The 16104-nt window shown below is 51.2% G+C and overlaps 2 protein-coding genes across 4 annotated transcripts in view; both read right to left on the bottom strand.

Annotated features, from left to right (window-relative positions):
* shbg (sex hormone-binding globulin) overlaps positions 1–1371 on the bottom strand; it is a 2129-nt gene extending 758 nt beyond the window's left edge. The window contains exons 1-6 of one of the 2 annotated variants that reach the window (XM_077742267.1): positions 1215–1371; positions 1058–1155; positions 789–978; positions 500–661; positions 269–425; positions 59–198 (exon numbers count right to left, since the gene is read on the bottom strand). In XM_077742267.1, the coding sequence (XP_077598393.1) occupies positions 59–198; positions 269–425; positions 500–661; positions 789–978; positions 1058–1155; positions 1215–1283 (816 nt within the window). In that variant the 5' untranslated portion in view covers positions 1284–1371. The remainder of the gene's footprint in view (positions 1–58; positions 199–268; positions 426–499; positions 662–788; positions 979–1057; positions 1156–1214) is intronic. The other variant, XM_077742268.1, reaches the window with a different exon arrangement.
* A 469-nt stretch (positions 1372–1840) lies between these two features.
* zbtb4 (zinc finger and BTB domain containing 4) lies at positions 1841–15780 on the bottom strand. 2 transcript variants are annotated; one of them, XM_077742265.1, is made up of 3 exons: positions 15625–15780; positions 14403–14441; positions 1841–8808 (listed from the first exon to the last, which is right to left on the bottom strand). In XM_077742265.1, the coding sequence occupies exon 3, from the start codon at positions 8790–8792 to the stop codon at positions 4038–4040; it is 4755 nt and encodes a 1584-aa protein (XP_077598391.1). In that variant the 5' UTR covers positions 8793–8808; positions 14403–14441; positions 15625–15780; the 3' UTR covers positions 1841–4037. The 2 variants fall into 2 exon arrangements, with proteins under 2 accessions (XP_077598391.1, XP_077598392.1); XM_077742266.1 differs by lacking the exons at positions 14403–14441; positions 15625–15780 and adding an exon at positions 11771–11931.
* Positions 15781–16104: the final 324 nt, after the last annotated feature.

Below are 16104 nucleotides of genomic sequence, written 5' to 3'. Positions count from 1 at the left end.
CAAGCCAAAAAGTCATTTTTTGGACATATACACATTGCACAGTGCTACATGGGCATACTTTTGTGTTATTGTCGGCAACCACGGCAAAAGTCATGGCCTTCCCGGGACTCCGGATGCTTAAAATGGTTCCGTCCATCTTGGCAAAATCTCCAAACACTCTGATGTTGACGCCACCATCCTGATCTGTCTGCAAAACTGCTAACAGGACATAGAGGAATTGTCTTTACCTCAGAGAATACATGGTCTTTTGTCACATTCTCTGTCCCACCCGAAGAATTGAGCACGGCCATTCCTTCACCGGGAAAGAAACTCCCGGCTCGGATATTCTGGCGACACGGTCTTAGCTGGTCTGCATCCGTCTTCCACGGGGTGCTGAGGTTCAGCCAGCTTCCATCGCGTATACACGCATCCAGCTGTGGTTCTATCTGCGAGGCCATGAAGTCATTTCCAGGAAACCCTAGTCCAGGGGTGTCTGTAGACGGTTGTCCTGTTGTCCTACCTGAACAAACAGCCTCTCTTTGGGAACTAGGATCCCACCAATGGCCAATCGCAGAGAGCCTGAAAGCACCTCCTCGATGAAATGGGACTGCAGACCCAGGAGGAGTCCATGGGAGCCGTCCACATCCAGGACCACGGAATCGCCATGGTTGCTCAGCTCCAGCTTGACGGAGAGAAACAAGTACGCATTCGCCAGTGAGTCACTACGGCACCATCATTTGGCATCAAAACTATATTCAGGTGATACTAGCCCCGGGTAGCTAGGGTCACTTTGAATTCCGATAACTCACTGTGTGCCAGCGCCCGTCATTGAGTTTGGGCCCGCCCACCACAAAGACCAGGACGCCACTGCGGCTGATCTGCATGATCGGGACCCCGTCTTTCAAGGCCAAGACAAACCAGTCCCGGCCGTTTTTGGTGTCCCCGTAGAAGATGGTCCCCTCTGGGTCATAGGTCCTTAGCTTAAACGTAGACTTGATGCTACACACCGGAAAAAGAGGTTGTCATTGAACCACCGGTCCTCATAACCTGGGAAACCAGGACCTGGTCCTTCACACACCCTCTTATCGTAGTGAGGTTGACCGCAAGGTGGATCAGAGGACTCCAGGGTTCTCGGTGCTGGCTCAGGTCTACGGCGCCGTTACCTGATATTTCTCGCTGTAGGCCAAACGTGTACATGTATCATTGTAAACAAAGGATAAGTGGATTGACTGTACCTTAGCTTGGATTCCCCACGCTAGCGCTGCGACGCTCAGAGTTAGCAGCAGCGCTCCGCCCGCCATCATGGTGCCAGTTTTGCCTCTTTCCTAGAGGTCTCGTTGGAAAGTCTAGTCCTGGACTGTGTGCTGGTCCAGAGGGCAACCGGGCGTTATATTGATTTGGAGGCAGTGACTCACAGGTTAAACAAGCTGGGACAACAACAGAGGAATGGTGCCAAAGGGCGGACTGGCCAAGAACCAGAAGAGTCCATCTGGGCACGTTACATGTGTGGCTTTGAAAAAAATACCCATGACTACTTCAGACTTGAAGAAATGAGATTTGGATAGTCCTACCTATGCCTCTAAATGGGTCAATCCAATCTAGAGCTATTTTTTGACTAGTTCTAGTGGTCTGGTCTGCAATTTCTATTAAAATTTCTACTGAATAGCACGCTAAGCTCGGCTATACTCCAAAATTGATTGTTTGTTTTGGGTACCCTATCAAAATATCAAATGAAAAGTGATTTATACACCGAAAAATAAGGTATAAATCAATCAAAACAATTCTGTTCTAAAACTTTGGAGATATTTCCATCTGTGGTAGAGTTCCCTCCCAAAAAACTGAACTTTGTTTCATTGGGTCATCAGGTTAATACTTTATTTTTGTTTGATCGCAGCAAAGAGACACAAGGGGGGCGGGGCAAGGGCTGAAGAGTTATGGGTAAAGGAAACTAGCGACTTTGGGAGAGCTGAGGCTACCAGCCTTTGTATCAAATCTAAAGACAAAGTCCTCAGGCAACATAAAAACATCTTTTTTTTCATTCAAAAAAATAACCAACATATTTGGAGGGCTCTCTATGGCACAGTTTGATCCTACACAAGATACACAATTCCCCCCCAAAAACGGTTTCGCCACACCGCCGCTACGTCTACAAACGGCTTTAAGCCAAAAAAAAGAACCAAAAAATAACAAAAAAAAACAACCTTCGTTACAAATCTAATTTCTTATGCCGTAACAAGGCACCTTAACACGGTAAATCTGGCAGATCCACATCGTAGCTAGAGAGAGAATTGTTTAAATATCAAAGCAGAGGCACATTCATTTCAACCAAAAAAAAAAATAGGTACAGTAGACAGATTCCAGTCCGGTCACTACGACAACGACTCAATTTGCATGCTTTTTGGTCATGTGACATAAGAAATCATGGTCCAAAAAAAATGCATCTACAGGAATGGGTTGGAATTTTGCCTTGTTATTATTATTTTTTGGATTTTATCTTATTTTTTTGCACGCAATTGTAAAAAAAAACAACCAAAATAGGTGGCCCGTATTTTGCCTGCGCCGATTCATGTGCTAATTTTGTGACTTTTGGTTTCTCCGGCGACACCCGCAACCGAAATAACAAAAAAAATAGGAACGCTGAGAGGACAGAGAATTAGGGAAAAGAGCTGTGTGCGCGCAGGGGGTGAAAGATTTGCCCAGCGTAGAATCGGTTAGGGAAGCCAGTGGAGGCGCTCATGCTTTGGTGGATGCCAAACCCAAGTTTACTGATGTGTTGCTAGGACTACTGTATATATGCATACCAGACTCTTATACTCATCTGTAATTGGTTATTTGTGTCAACAAACAAAAAAATAAAACTACAACGAAATGGAAAATGTGTCTTACGGAAAGTTCCGTCTCCTCCGTGTCTCCCCCGAAGGCATCGGTTGCCATTTTGAGCAAGGGATGTCATCTGGGAAGCTCGGAATTGGATGATGGCGGTTGTGTGGGTGTCTTTGATAGCCACCTTTTAATTAAAAATGGCCTTTCGATACGATTGGAAGTTGCTCGATTTGTTTATCCCGATTTGACTTCAAAATATCCAAGCCACTTCAATGGCAGCTCATAAGTTAAAGTCATCCATCTGTACTTCATTGACCGTGTGAGCAAAATTTACATTCATATTTTGTCATTTGACCCTCCCCTGACCCCTTCTGGCGAGTGCTGGAAAAAGAGGCGGGGCTTAACCCTGGGACATGACAACACGGGGGTGCCCAAGCATTACTTTGGAACTCAAATCTTTGCTTCTTTTGAATAATAATAACTCAATACCCTGAATCCATGAGATCATTTTTTATATCCTTCTTTTCTAAGAAGATTGGGGGGCGGGGCTATCTTGATTTCCTCTCTTTTAAAGGAAATGAGATGTAGGGAAGTGCAATAGTTAGCGGCCCGTATTTTTCAACCCAGTGACCAGCTACATATTCAAAGCAGCTACAAGTGACCACTACTTGACTATTTGTCTTTTTTTGTGCACCTAAGGTATAAACTACGCTATACACATCCTATGGCGTTGCGGACACTTCCGGACCACGCTTTCCCGTGACGCCACGCCCACTAAAGGGGGGGAATGCCGGTAGGCGGACCCCGTGGCGGTACCTCAGTGTTACGGACAAACTCTCCTTAGGGGAAAAGTTTGCAGAACTCTGTGGCGGAATTTCAGTAGAGACCGAAAAAGGGGGACGTCTGTCCCTGGCCCAAAACCAATTGTCATTTAGCCAGAATATTTGTTGACGTGGAGTCTCAAAAATCTGTTGTTAAAGACAAGCTAGTAGCGCTGAAACGTTGAAAAACGAGTAGTAGTATCATCAACGGGCTACGGAGAAAGACACACCCCGTACGCGGCGTTTCTTATTCGTATATTCGAGATATTAAGTTCTAGATCTACCACACACTACGACATAACAGCTGAGAACAAAGATGGGAGGAGGAAGGGGGCGCTGTAACGTCACCGGAACGCTGTAGCCGCCCCTTACCCACCCGCTCTCATCCTCTTGGAATACAATCCTCTGGGCGTCCTACTGTTTGTGGCCACCGCCGTCTCGTTGCTTCTTGCCGCCACCGTAGAAGCTGGGGTTGGCCACCAGAGGGTGAGGCGCCGCCCCCACGTAGGGCCCCGCGCCGGCGGTGTAGTTAAAGATGGCCGGCAGGAAGGGCAACGGCTCCACTTTGTCCGTGCCGGGCGCCATCATGTTGAGGGCCATGGGAAGAGTGGCAACGTTGTAAGGGTAGGCTAGAAGCTGAGAGCCGTAGAGGAGCTGGTAGGGGTCCGGGTAGAACGGCAGCTTGGCCAAGTCGGCGCCGTTGGGGATCATCATCTTTCCCAAAGGCCCGAAGGGAAGAGCTCCAGTGGGGTAGGCGGACACCAGGAGGTTGTCGTCCTGCTTCTTAGCCGGCGGATAGGAGTCCGGCGCCACCAGGGGAAGAGGGTAATCCTGGACAGGGTAGCATACCGGCGCCGCTTCCACCTGTCGGGGCTCCCCGGAGGCGTCCTGGCGCTCGGACTGTGGCGCTTTGGGTGCCCGGGGGAGAAGGAGGGCGTGGGCAGAGGGGCGGTCCATGGGCAAGGGGTGGCGCTCCAATTCTTGGACCTGCTGTTTGGCTGAAGCTAAGTGTCCAGGGCGGCAGGGAGACTTTGGAGTGTGTCTGTGAGACGGGGGTCCGTTCAGAGGACTTGGAGTGGGGATGTGTTGGGGGGACGGCACGGGACTCACGGGCTCTTCTTTGGGGACCAGCAGAGGAATATGGCCCACTGGAATGGTGTGTTCCATTACACTTGGGTGCTGGACCTTCTCCATGTTCTTTGCTCCGTCTTTGTCCCGCCCCCTCTCTCGCTGTTTCTCCACTTCTCGTTTTTGGACTCGTTGTCTCTCCATCTCCCGTTCCCGAGCTAGGATGGAGGACATGGTCAAGTCTTGCGCTTCGATGGGAGATGGACTGCGGGATAAGGACTTGACTCTCAGATCTTGGACCAGGTTTGGCTCCTTGTAACTGGTATGTGCAAACATGGCGGCGTGAGTTCGCTGCTCCCTGTCCATGATGACCCCGTCTCGAGTTGCCACTCCTCCCTGGTCTGAGCTGTTGACTGTTGGCGTGGAAACGGGTGGGGCGGCAGTGGTTATTCTGGTGCTGGCGGCCGCCGCACTGTGCAAAGGGCTCGCCATCGTCTCTAGGTTACGTTTCCCGGCGGTGCGATAGTCCAAGCATTCCGGCTTGTTCATGACCAGTACGCTCTGGAGACCTGTGGGCGGAGCCGGGGTGTGCTGAGCTTTACCCGGCGCCAGGTTCATCGGGCTACAGCTGATCTTTGGGCTGGGCTCCTGTGTTTGGGGGTCTTCCCCAGATTTCGCCTGCCTGGTACTGGTTGGGGGTTCTCCCGGCGACGACTTTGGGGGCTCAGCAGTGGAGTAACTGATGACCGAGACCCCTTGGCCCTTTTCGGGGACCAAGTCCTGGCACCCGGTTGTGGTTTGGGCTTGAATGAGGTCCCGGTCCTGGGCCCCTTCTGGAGAGCTGCCGAACTGGTGGCGACGGAGGTGACGGTTGAGCGCCGAGGATGTCTTGCATACCTTGTGACAACGAGGGCAGGTGTGCCGGGACAATGCTCTCCGGCTCAATTTCACCTGATCCTCCTTCTTGTCTCCACCCTCGGGTTTGAGAACGTGGTCTTGATCGGGGATTGGTGCTTTGGGAGAGGCCGGGGTGGGCGCATCGGCAGGCTTGGGGTGCTCCATCCTCTGGTGGTCTTCCAACTTGTCCCTGGAAGGGAAGGTAGCCCGGCAGAAGAGGCACACAAACTCCAGGAGATGACCCAGTTCGTGTTGGTCTCGCTTGTTGGAGCTGGAGAACCAGCATCCGCAGGTAGAGCACTCTGCCGCCTCGCCGTTGGTCCAAGTCTGCCTTTTGAGTCCCGGAGAAGCCACGGAGACCGCAACGGGGGGTTTGGGGGAAGGCGGAGAGTTGTCAGAGGGTTCGACGGGAGGCACATTTTCCGGTTTGTCTTCTGTCTCCGGTGGCTTTTCAGGCTCTTCCTCCTCTTCCTCCTTCTTCTTGTCTTTAGTCCCACGTTTTTTCAGTTTCTCGGCTCTCCTCTTCAGCCGGAGAGCCCGTTTCAATTTGAGTTTACGCTGCCAGCTTTTAAACCTCTGTACCTGCGCCTGGGCCTTCTTCTTGGGCTTGTAGGAGTAGTAAGGTCTCCACAGGTTGTCCTCCCCGTCATGGTCGCTCTCCTGCTGGCGCACCTTATGCCGAAAGTTGTACTCCCTCAGCTCGTCAGAGGAGTTGCCGGTGCTCTCCGCCTCCTCCCCCTTGGCGTCTCCGGGCGACCGCTCCTGGCCGGACTTGCGCTGACCGTGATGTTTGTGATGATGGGCGCCCTTGACGGAAGAGGCCTCGCCCTTTTTGCTTTTGGGGGGAGAGCGGCTCTTGTCCCTCCTCAGGTCCGTCTCGGAGATACTGCGCTTGACGATGGCTTCCTCCCCGATGCGCACGGTGATCTGGCACAATGGCCCCGCCTCTTTAACGGGGGAGCCCACCGAGGGCGATGGCTGCTTGGTCTTGGCCGGGTGGGACTTTCTGGACTTCAAATAGGACCCATCTGTTTCTGGATCCAAGCTCTCTCGGGGCCTCTTTCTGTGGCCCTCTGCCCCGCCTCTTTGTCTCTTGACTGACTTTGCCCCGCCCCTGTACGTGTCTTCGGTCAGTTTGTCCGATTCGCCACCGGGGGAGACCTGGTTGCTGTGTACGATGACGGACGACGACATAGCGGTTCCGTGTACGATGACCGAGGCTTTGGGGTGTCCGTACGTGATCACCGAAGGGTTCCCGGTCGATTCTGCGCATCGCGAAGCTCTGTGGATTTTGGTTTTGCCGCTGGCGGACATTTTCGATCCACCGCGAAGCGACTCGGGCTCCGGGGAGTCTCGATCGTGTTTCTGAGGGTCCATCTGGGGGAAGTGCAGCGAGGCGGAGCCGTCCTCTTCCACCGGCAGGACGTTATCGGGTGAGCCGTCCGGATCGGGCTTGACGCCCTGAGGGTGAGCCCCGCCCACGAAGCCGTGCAGGTCTCCGCCTCCCAGGGCGCAGCCCAGACCGGGTAGGGATAGGGACGAGGCTTCGGAGGGTGACATCAACAGGCCGTTATGTAAATTGTCACTGTAAGTCTTGTAAGGTCTCTTTTGTGAGCGCATGGGAAGGAGGCGGTAGAGCTTGAGGGCGTTTGCCTTCTGCTTGTAGCCTCCGTTGGCCGTCTTTTCACTGGAGATGAGACTGGGATTGATGCCGTGGATGGTCTTCTGGTGAGTTTTCAGGTTGTAGTAAGTGGCAAAGGCATCCCAGCAGAAAATGCACTGATAACGCCTCTCTCCCGTATGCCAGACTTCGTGCTTGGTGCGGTACTCGGCCAGGGCGAAGACCTTGTCGCAGTAATGGCACGGGTAGCGCCTTCGCCACGAGTGTACGTTGGAGTGGCGCTTGAGGCTGGACAGCGTCATGTAAGAGCGCTCGCACACCGAGCAGAAATAGATGACGTTGCCGTCCACCACCTTCACAAAATGGCTGTCGTCACCGGCCAGGAGCTCCGAGGCTCCAGCGTCATCGTCCCCTCGGATAGCGCCACCGCCTGCTCTCTCTTCCATTTCCATGTCCTCCGGCCTCAGCTCGCCCTCCTCCAGCGGCTCCTCTTTGGGCCTCACGGCCAGAGGCGGGACCGGTACGGGGGTCGGAACGGGCGCCCCGCAGGTGGCCTCGTGCGATTGCAGTCTTTTGCCGTGGATGAAGACTTTGCCGCAGGAACGGCAGGCCAAGGCGCGGCTTCCGCGGTGCAAGCGCATGTGGACAGTCAGCGAGGACGGCGAGCTGAACAGTCGGTGGCACACCGCGCAAATCAGTTCGGGTTTTGGGTTGTCGGAGGGGGAGTAAGGGGAGGAGTGCGCCACGCTTGGCCCCCCGGACGAGGGCGGCAGGTGGAGCGGGGGCGGGGGCGGAAGCGGCGGACTCCCCAGCTTGCCGCCCGGACGTCCCGCGGTTCTCTCCTTCCTCTCCGTCGCCGTGTCCCCGCCCCCTCCTCTCTGATAGGCCGAGGCACCCAGACCGAAGAGAATCTGCGCCGTCTGCGTGCCGTTGGCCATCTTGTCCCAAGCCTCGGGAACCGACTTGAGAAATGGTGTCTCTGGGGAGAGTTTGGAACACTTGAGAGGAGGCGGGGATTTGATCTCCTTGCGGATGAGCGGGTGAACGTTGGCGGGGGGTGACGAAGCCGAGGGCGACGAGGACGGAGAAGCCTCACGTCTCGGGGGCTTGAAAGGTCTGTGCTTTACGTCCATGGTGGAGTCTAGTTTCCATAGAGACCCCTGGTCTGAGCTCTTGGAAGGGGGGCGCCGTCTGTGCGGGGAAGAGGACGACGCCGCCGCCCCCGGGCTTCGACAATAGCCGGACGACGTCAGCGAGGGCGGGAGAGGCCCGGCGATGGATGGAAAGCTCAAGGTGATTTTGGCATTTTTAGCTCCCTCCGCCAGACATTCCGGCCTCTCCTCCGTGGTCCCGCCTTCTCCTCGTCCACTCTGCCTTTTCCCCTTCATCTCCGGCCGATGCTCCGCCTCTTCTCCCTCCTCTGATGTGGGAGGAGTCACCGGGGAGGAAGACGCCGGGCTCCGACAGGCGGGGCCCTGGGTGCGGGATGGCGCCGACTTCCAAGCCACCGGGTCTGGCTCACGCAGACCAGGGTGAATGAGGCCCGCGTGAAAGGGGTCCCACACCTTCACCCCGGACACCATGACCGGCCGCCCAAATCTAAAAAGACAGAAAAATAAAAGGATATTTAGGATGTATCCTGTAAAGTATGTCAGAGATGACGACTGTGGACAAATTAGAAAGTCCCGTATGGATTGGGATGAATGGCCCAATGGCTAATGAAAACAGTCCCATTCTCTTTCCACTTCAGCCTAGTTGGACATTCCTGGCAGGGGTTAGGACAGGAATTTAACTATTTCGTAGGGAGGGAAGACGCCAAGGGAGGGAGGGAGGTTTGGCTAGGAGGGAGGAGCTTCCAATTGCCCCGCACAGGATCCACGCCACCGCACCAACTCGTTAGCGGCGTCAGAGGTCCCATGCGTGATGACCGGAATGGACAAACGTCGTCTCGCGCCCTCAAGGGCAGCCCCATTAGTTTCAAACCGGAGACCCAATCTGACTACCCCTCATTTTGTGTCCAAAACAAAAACAAATGTGGGTTTCTAGCTAAATGTGACCAGACGTTTGGTCCCTGGTCAAATGTACTTAGATATTAAACAGTACTTAGATATTAAAGAGTACTTAGATATTAAACAATACTTAGATATTAAACAATACTTAGATATTAAAGAGTACTTAGATATGATACAGTACTTAGATATTAAAGAGTACTTAGATATTAAACAGTACTTAGATATCAAAGAGTACTTAGATATTAAACAGTACTTAGATATTAAAGAGTACTTAGATATTAAACAGTACTTAGATATTAAAGAGTACTTAGATATTAAAGAGTACTTAGATATTAAACAGTACTTGGATATTAAAGAGTACTTGGATATTAAAGAGTACTTGGATATTAAAGAGTACTTGGATATTAAAGAGTACTTGGATATTAAAGAGTACTTGGATATTAAAGAGTACTTGGATATCAAAGAGTACTTGGATATTAAAGAGTACTTGGATATTAAACTCTCTCTCTTAGATATTAAACTCTCTTTCACAAATATAATTTTGAGAACTGGCTTCAACTGTAAACTCTCTGTCACCATTTGCTCAGCGACCAAAAGACTGGGGACCAAACGTCCGACCTCCCTACCTAAAACACCACCATTGCAAATTCTCCAGCTAAAGCTAGCATGAGACCAAAGTGACATTGAGACCCCCCCCCCCCCTTTGATGGAAGTAGACTCAGTCACGAGTATTCGCCCTCCATTCCTTCCTGTTGTTCCCGTACCACCGGAAGCAGCGGTAGTGGCGGCGGTAGATGGACGACAGACTCATTTGCATTTTTTTCTCCAAACCGCCTCTGACGTACGCACGGCCGCCGACTTTGTTATTCCTCGCCAGAGACGGTCATTTTTCCTCCCGGCGGCGACGGCTGAGGGATGGTGGTGTTGTGGTGGTGGTGGTGGGGTAGTGGCGGTGGGGGGCTCTACCCTGCCTGCCTGCCTGCGTAAGAGCGCAAATGACGCGAGGAGACAAAAATCCTCAGTCATGCTTTGCTGCCTGCGTTTTGAAGCGGCGAGGGGAGGCAGCCAGGAAGGCAGGCCGCTGTAAAATTCCACAGGCAAGCACTGAACAAGCAGAAACTAGGTCAGCCCTGTTTTTTTGCACAGGGAAGAAGAAGAAGGCCAGTTAAAAGAACCTCTTCGGAACCAAGTACTGGACTTTTTTCCCCCCCATGCCGCCCTCCGCCCGGGGTCCACCGTGACGTCAACACGTGGCACGAAGCCTGACGTTTTTTAGCGCCCAGACGCTCGGGAAATCCCTACCGGCGAGCGCCCGGGGGCTAAAAATGTCGGCGTCTCATTTGACGGCTGAAAATGCGTGCGACGTTGACTCCCCCCCCCCTCCTCGCCGGGCTATTTTTCATCTCCGTGTGACGCACATGAACTACGTGCGATGGCGATGACGAAGGCGGACTGTCTACCGGTCGGGGAAAAGGCCCACGGATATTGGAAGGCAATTTGCGTATATTCTTGATCCTCTACATGAAACTAGAGTATATGGCCAGGTAGAGAACAACCATAGTTTTGGGAGTACACATGGTTGTGGCCCAAAAAAATACAGGTTAACCATTTCCCAAGCTCAAAAAATGCAAGTCATAGTCCAGAAAATACACTCATTTCAATTTAACAACCAGAAACGTACAAAAACCTTCCTTCCTTTCATGGATTGACTTGAAATTGTGATTTACAACTCATAATAACAACAAAAACATCATCATTCTCTTATTCCAGTCACTTCTAGTTGACTTGGGTCATTTCTAGGTCACCCCTTTACAGTTTTAAGACATGTAAACAGATGGTTCTGGTTTCTAATGAACAGTATTGAAACCAGTTTTGCTTTGAGAATACGCCAAACTTTTACAGCCCGCAAAAGCACCTAATAAGACTACTGAAATGTTTAGAATTTGCTAAAAAGTTTCCCAAGCACCCAAACAAAACCCCTAGCCTCCCACGTTTCATACTTTCCATACGTTAAGTACTAGTGGGTGTCCATGGTAACCAACCAATGCCAGGTCGCTTGGCAGCTGATGCCTGACTGTTTTGGAAATAAAAGAGTGCATCAATAAGCCCCCCCCCCCCCTTTCCCCGACAAAGCCAGCGTCTGCTAAAATGGACGACGCGGGCCGGAAAAACAAGGCTTGGCGCAAGAAAACGTGACCCCCCAACCACCACATCCCCGCGTCCCCACGTCCCAAAAAGTTTGTCCGTCTGACTCCCCCTTGGAAAAAGAAGTGCGACAGAAACCTAGAGGCGGACGGAGGCCTTGCCGCCGTCTCCGGCGCCGCGCACGCGCACCCGTGTCCGTCCCCAAAGACGCGGGAACGCGCCTACCCGCCCGCCAGTCTGCTTGCGCTCACGCCCCGACACACGCGTGGCAGCCCGAAAAACAAATGGCCTCTCTCCGGAGCGCGGAGAAGGCGCGTTAAGGGGGTGTGCCGACTCGACTCGACTCGAGCCGACCGACCTCGGCGCTCTTCCGCTTTTTTCGGCTAGCGTTGACGACAACGTACCTCGGAAAGGCTCCTGCTGCATCTCTGCTGCGATGTGTTCACTCCCTCGCGCTCCTCTCTCTCTCTCTCTCTTCCTGAGAGAGGAAGGGAGGGAAGGCGAGAGAGCAAAAGAGAGAGAGAGAGCAAGAGAGAGAGAGTGTGCACAGGCGGTGTACGAAGACAGAGGGCAGGAGTGATTCTCACACTCCAACTTGCCCTCTCTCTCTCCAGGTTTTACCTCGTACACACCACCACTTTTTCCCAATCCCCCCCCCCCCCCCACAAGTGAATCCCCTGACCAACCGACTGACCCCCCCCCCTCGCTGAATCCAATTTTCTTTTTATTTGGAAGTGCGGTTCCTTTTATCCTTCCACACACACACATACAGGCTACTTTATATACACAAAGCCCAACGAAGGGGTGAGGGAGGGAGGGAGGGCGGTATGGGAGGGAGGGACGATTCCCGAGCCAGGCGAGAGGACGCCATTTAAGCAGTTTGTCACCAGCACGGCCGGTCCCCCAAAATGGCTGAAAACAAACAGAAACGGAGTGGCCGAAACCCCGGGCCCGAAACTCAGCGACCCCCTTCCTCTACGGTGGGGGGAGCAGATGTGACAAGTCAAGGGGACGCCACTGGAAACGGGGGCGTTGTTGCTAATGCGTCACGGGCACGTGGTCAGTCCACGGCTAAGCCCGTCTGTAACCCTAACATTAACCACAGCGTCCCCTGGCACGTGGTCTGTCTGTTTCTAAGCCTAGCCTCAAACACAACCCTATAGAGGAGGTGTGGAGGGCTAAAGCTAGCAGAAAGATAAATACTAGCATCTTCCTAAACATCTCCTGGATTTGTACTTTGCCAAAGTTTTGGCCGAGCTGGCCAAAGTCCACCATTTTTACTCAAAAATGAACACTTTGAAAATGTGATACAACAGTGGGTAAACTTAACCTATACAAGGCGCGTACCAGTGGGACCACCCTTTCAAATGGGGACACTGGTGCGGGAATCGGACCGTGGTGGGCAATCCGTCAGGGCTTTTGGACATTTCCGATAGCCAGCCACGCCAATCGTGGATGGTGATATCGCGAGTTGAAATCCGAGAAGCTGGCAAGAATGTTCTGGTGCCGTAATGCTACTTCCCACTATCCGTATGCCGCCCCCCCCTCGTTCGAAACCGCCAACTGAATCCTGACGCCGCTTACTCTGGCTCGCCCGCCCGCCCGCTCGCCCGCCTCCTGCCCTTTCCCTCTGGTTCCCTTTCATCACTTTCTCTCTCCCTCAAGCTCATTGTGAGCCGCCAGACCGGTCGCCATGGGAACCGCTCCGGGATTGGGTGTTGTTCCTGTGACCTCTCTGGCGGCTCCCAGGAGTTGGAGGACAAACTTTTATTTTTTTTACCCCCACCTAGACCACCACCAATGCCTTCACTTGACCGCTATTTTCACGTGACGCTAACAAATAGCTTTTTTGGCAAAAAGAACGCCAGACATTTGGCCGCGGACAAAGACAAAAGCTCGAGTGTGTCCAATCGCGACCCGTGCTGGCCATCATCTCCGCATTGACAAGTAAACCCCTCCCACACACACACCAGGCCACACCCATGGCGTCCACCACTTCTCGCTATCTAAAATGGCCTATTATGTCACATCTCCATCTCAAAATAGTCAATCAAGTACAAATCCTAGTGACACACTTTACTACAGCAATTGTCTAATATTGATCAACTCATTTAAAGACTCATTTCTTGTCCCAGTCCTTGGTTTTGGTGGACATTACATGAGTCTGGACCAAACTCTCTGACCCCCTACTTCAGACAAAATGGACTTAACTGTCAAAATCAATTTTTCAGGTCCATCAATCCACGTATGATCCAATCCTATGTATGTGTACCGGTGAAAAAGTCATTGGAGCCACGCTATTGGACGTCTATGATGGTTAACGAACGCCACGGAAAGGTGACGCCATTGGCAAGGGCAAAGTTATTATTTTTTCCGTGAGTGAAGGCCAGTGAAGTGAGTTGAAAAAAGAAAATGAAGGCTGAAGAGAGATAACATAAAAATAGAACAGCGTGTAAACACATCTGGCCCAATTTTAGCCGTCTGACAGCGCGGGTTGCCGATAAGTGGCGCTACAAAAACAAAACGGACACGGGGAGGCTATTAGCCGTGACGTATTTCCCGTTAGCTTTCTTTTGGATGACCACAATGTATGAAAACTATCAAAAAAGTGGGAATAGGAGCAAAAAAAACAAGGGAAAATGGCTATAGATTCAATTCCTAAAGTTATATACCGTGGAACTTTTGTGTACAATACGTAATACGGGTACAAATCCTCATCATGTCATATGACGTAGCGTTATTTATGATTTATGATGTCTGGAATTGTCACATTGCGAGATGAGTCATGATAGAATCGGAAAAAAAGAGTCAGAATATCGGCTCAATTTACCGTTCGTTACAGAATATTGTCATTCTACATTATAGTTTCAAAAATAACTTAACCAGGCTGTAGTTTCAACAAAATTTTAACTCAGTGCTACATCTAATACACATCACAAGTGGGCGGTCCTAAAACTTTGAACACCTTACGAACACCGACTCAGTTTTGCACCAAAATCAACGAACCACGGGGTAGAAAAGTCCAAAAGTCCTTACCTTTAAAGACATCACTGGACGGACGATTGGACACCACACCTGCGGGAAAGTCAGGACAACGTCAAAGAAGCGGCGCGGGTATTTGAAACCGGTTAAACAAACGTCCGTACGCACGTGCACGGCCAAAAGCCACGCAGAAGACGGGGAAAAGACGGAGCCCAGTTGGTGCCTGTTGCCAAAGGAGACTGGGAAGGATACAAGCTGGAAAATAAAATGGGAGGGGGCGCTTGATACAGCCTGGAGTGGAGGAAGGAGCTTTTTTGGACAGGGACGGACGGAAGGACGCTAGGAGGGACGCTAGGAGGGACGCTAACAGGGTTGATTTTTCCTTTTTTTTTCTTTTCCACTGCCTAAATCGAATTAATTAGACTTTCATCTTCAGGCAGCATGGTGGAAGACAGAGGCGGGACGGGTAGGGACGGCCGGACAGGACCGGAACGGGCAGGGAGGGGGACGGGGAAGGGGGGAATCGCCATTTTCCAAAGGGAGGAGTGCCAAATTATGCTCCAGGAGGAAGCACTTGCGTGTCTTTCCTGTTTGCCGACTGCTTTTTTGAGTGTTTTTTGGGGTTTTTTTTGCTAGCACGTCAACAACTTGAACTGGAATAGCGCCAACGTGGGGTCAAAACGGGTACTACATTTGCCATGTCAAATGTAAATGCAAAAATACAAATGTATTGGGATGTCATTGTTTACATTTTTACTGTTTATAGTAGCATTTTTTGGGTGATCTTATAAGATTAGCATACTTGATGGATTTAATGAAATTATTAAATGTTTCTCAAAGTGCTTTCCAATATATGTTAATAGTGGAATGAACCATTTTGTTTGTTGTCATCTGTTAATTCATATTTGATTTTAATCATATGATCAATATAAATATATTGGGTTATATATACATATGAAGTGGGATGGGGGACAGCAAAGTTAACCCATTCAAAGGATTTGGACTTCTATTGGGTTAACTCCCATTGACTGTTTGTCCAAACGCTCATCCTGGGACAAGAGCGCCCCCTTCGTTGTACGCACGCGCACTTTCCACAAGAGTTATGACGACTTACGGCTATTTAGGTTGGAAAACGTCAACAACACGGTGCAGTTACTAAATGAAGTCACATTAGGGTAAATCAAAAGATTGATACTCGCATCGCCTGATATGATGACGCACTCGAAATCGGCGTCATCGGCGTCTTGCGCGCACACGGCGTTGGCGTGTGACGTACCGTTTGACGCAGATGTTGGAGTTGCGGCGTTCCGCTGCCAGTGATGGAAACGTCAAAGTACTTGAACGCACCTTTGCTTTGGGACGGACTGAAAGAGCATTTTACTTGCAATATCCCTGGCGTCGTGCAGTGACCTAAATGCAACAGCAGAGGGCGCATGTTCGGGCACTAAGCACCGCCCAGGTCCGGTGACATCACGGGGATTGCGCAACCCGTGGTGATGTGGAAAAAGTGCCACAGGAGGGCGTCGTTTGACAAATAACAGTGCTGCTATTGTCGAGGTTTAGTTGTGGATGTTTTATTTAAATAAAAGAGGATATAACGGGCATTATGATGAAAGTAAATTGAAATAGATGATGTTATAATGAAAATTAAGATATAAATATTGTCTCAGAGTGGCTCAATATTCTTTTTCTGCTCTTACACTGAATATAGGATACCTACAATTTCCTCTGAAACCTTAAATACAACAACTCCTTC

This window comes from Stigmatopora nigra, chromosome 20 (assembly GCF_051989575.1).
Source record: "Stigmatopora nigra isolate UIUO_SnigA chromosome 20, RoL_Snig_1.1, whole genome shotgun sequence".
NCBI classification, from domain to species: domain Eukaryota; kingdom Metazoa; phylum Chordata; class Actinopteri; order Syngnathiformes; family Syngnathidae; genus Stigmatopora; species Stigmatopora nigra.
Note: the sequence above shows the minus strand (reverse complement) of the source record. Positions and strands in the feature narration are given on the sequence as shown.

Bases quoted from the DNA above. Each gene is read 5' to 3' on its own strand.
- zbtb4 (XM_077742265.1), bottom strand. From the start codon at position 8,792: ATGGTGTCCGGGGTGAAGGTGTGGGACCCCTTTCACGCGGGCCTCATT.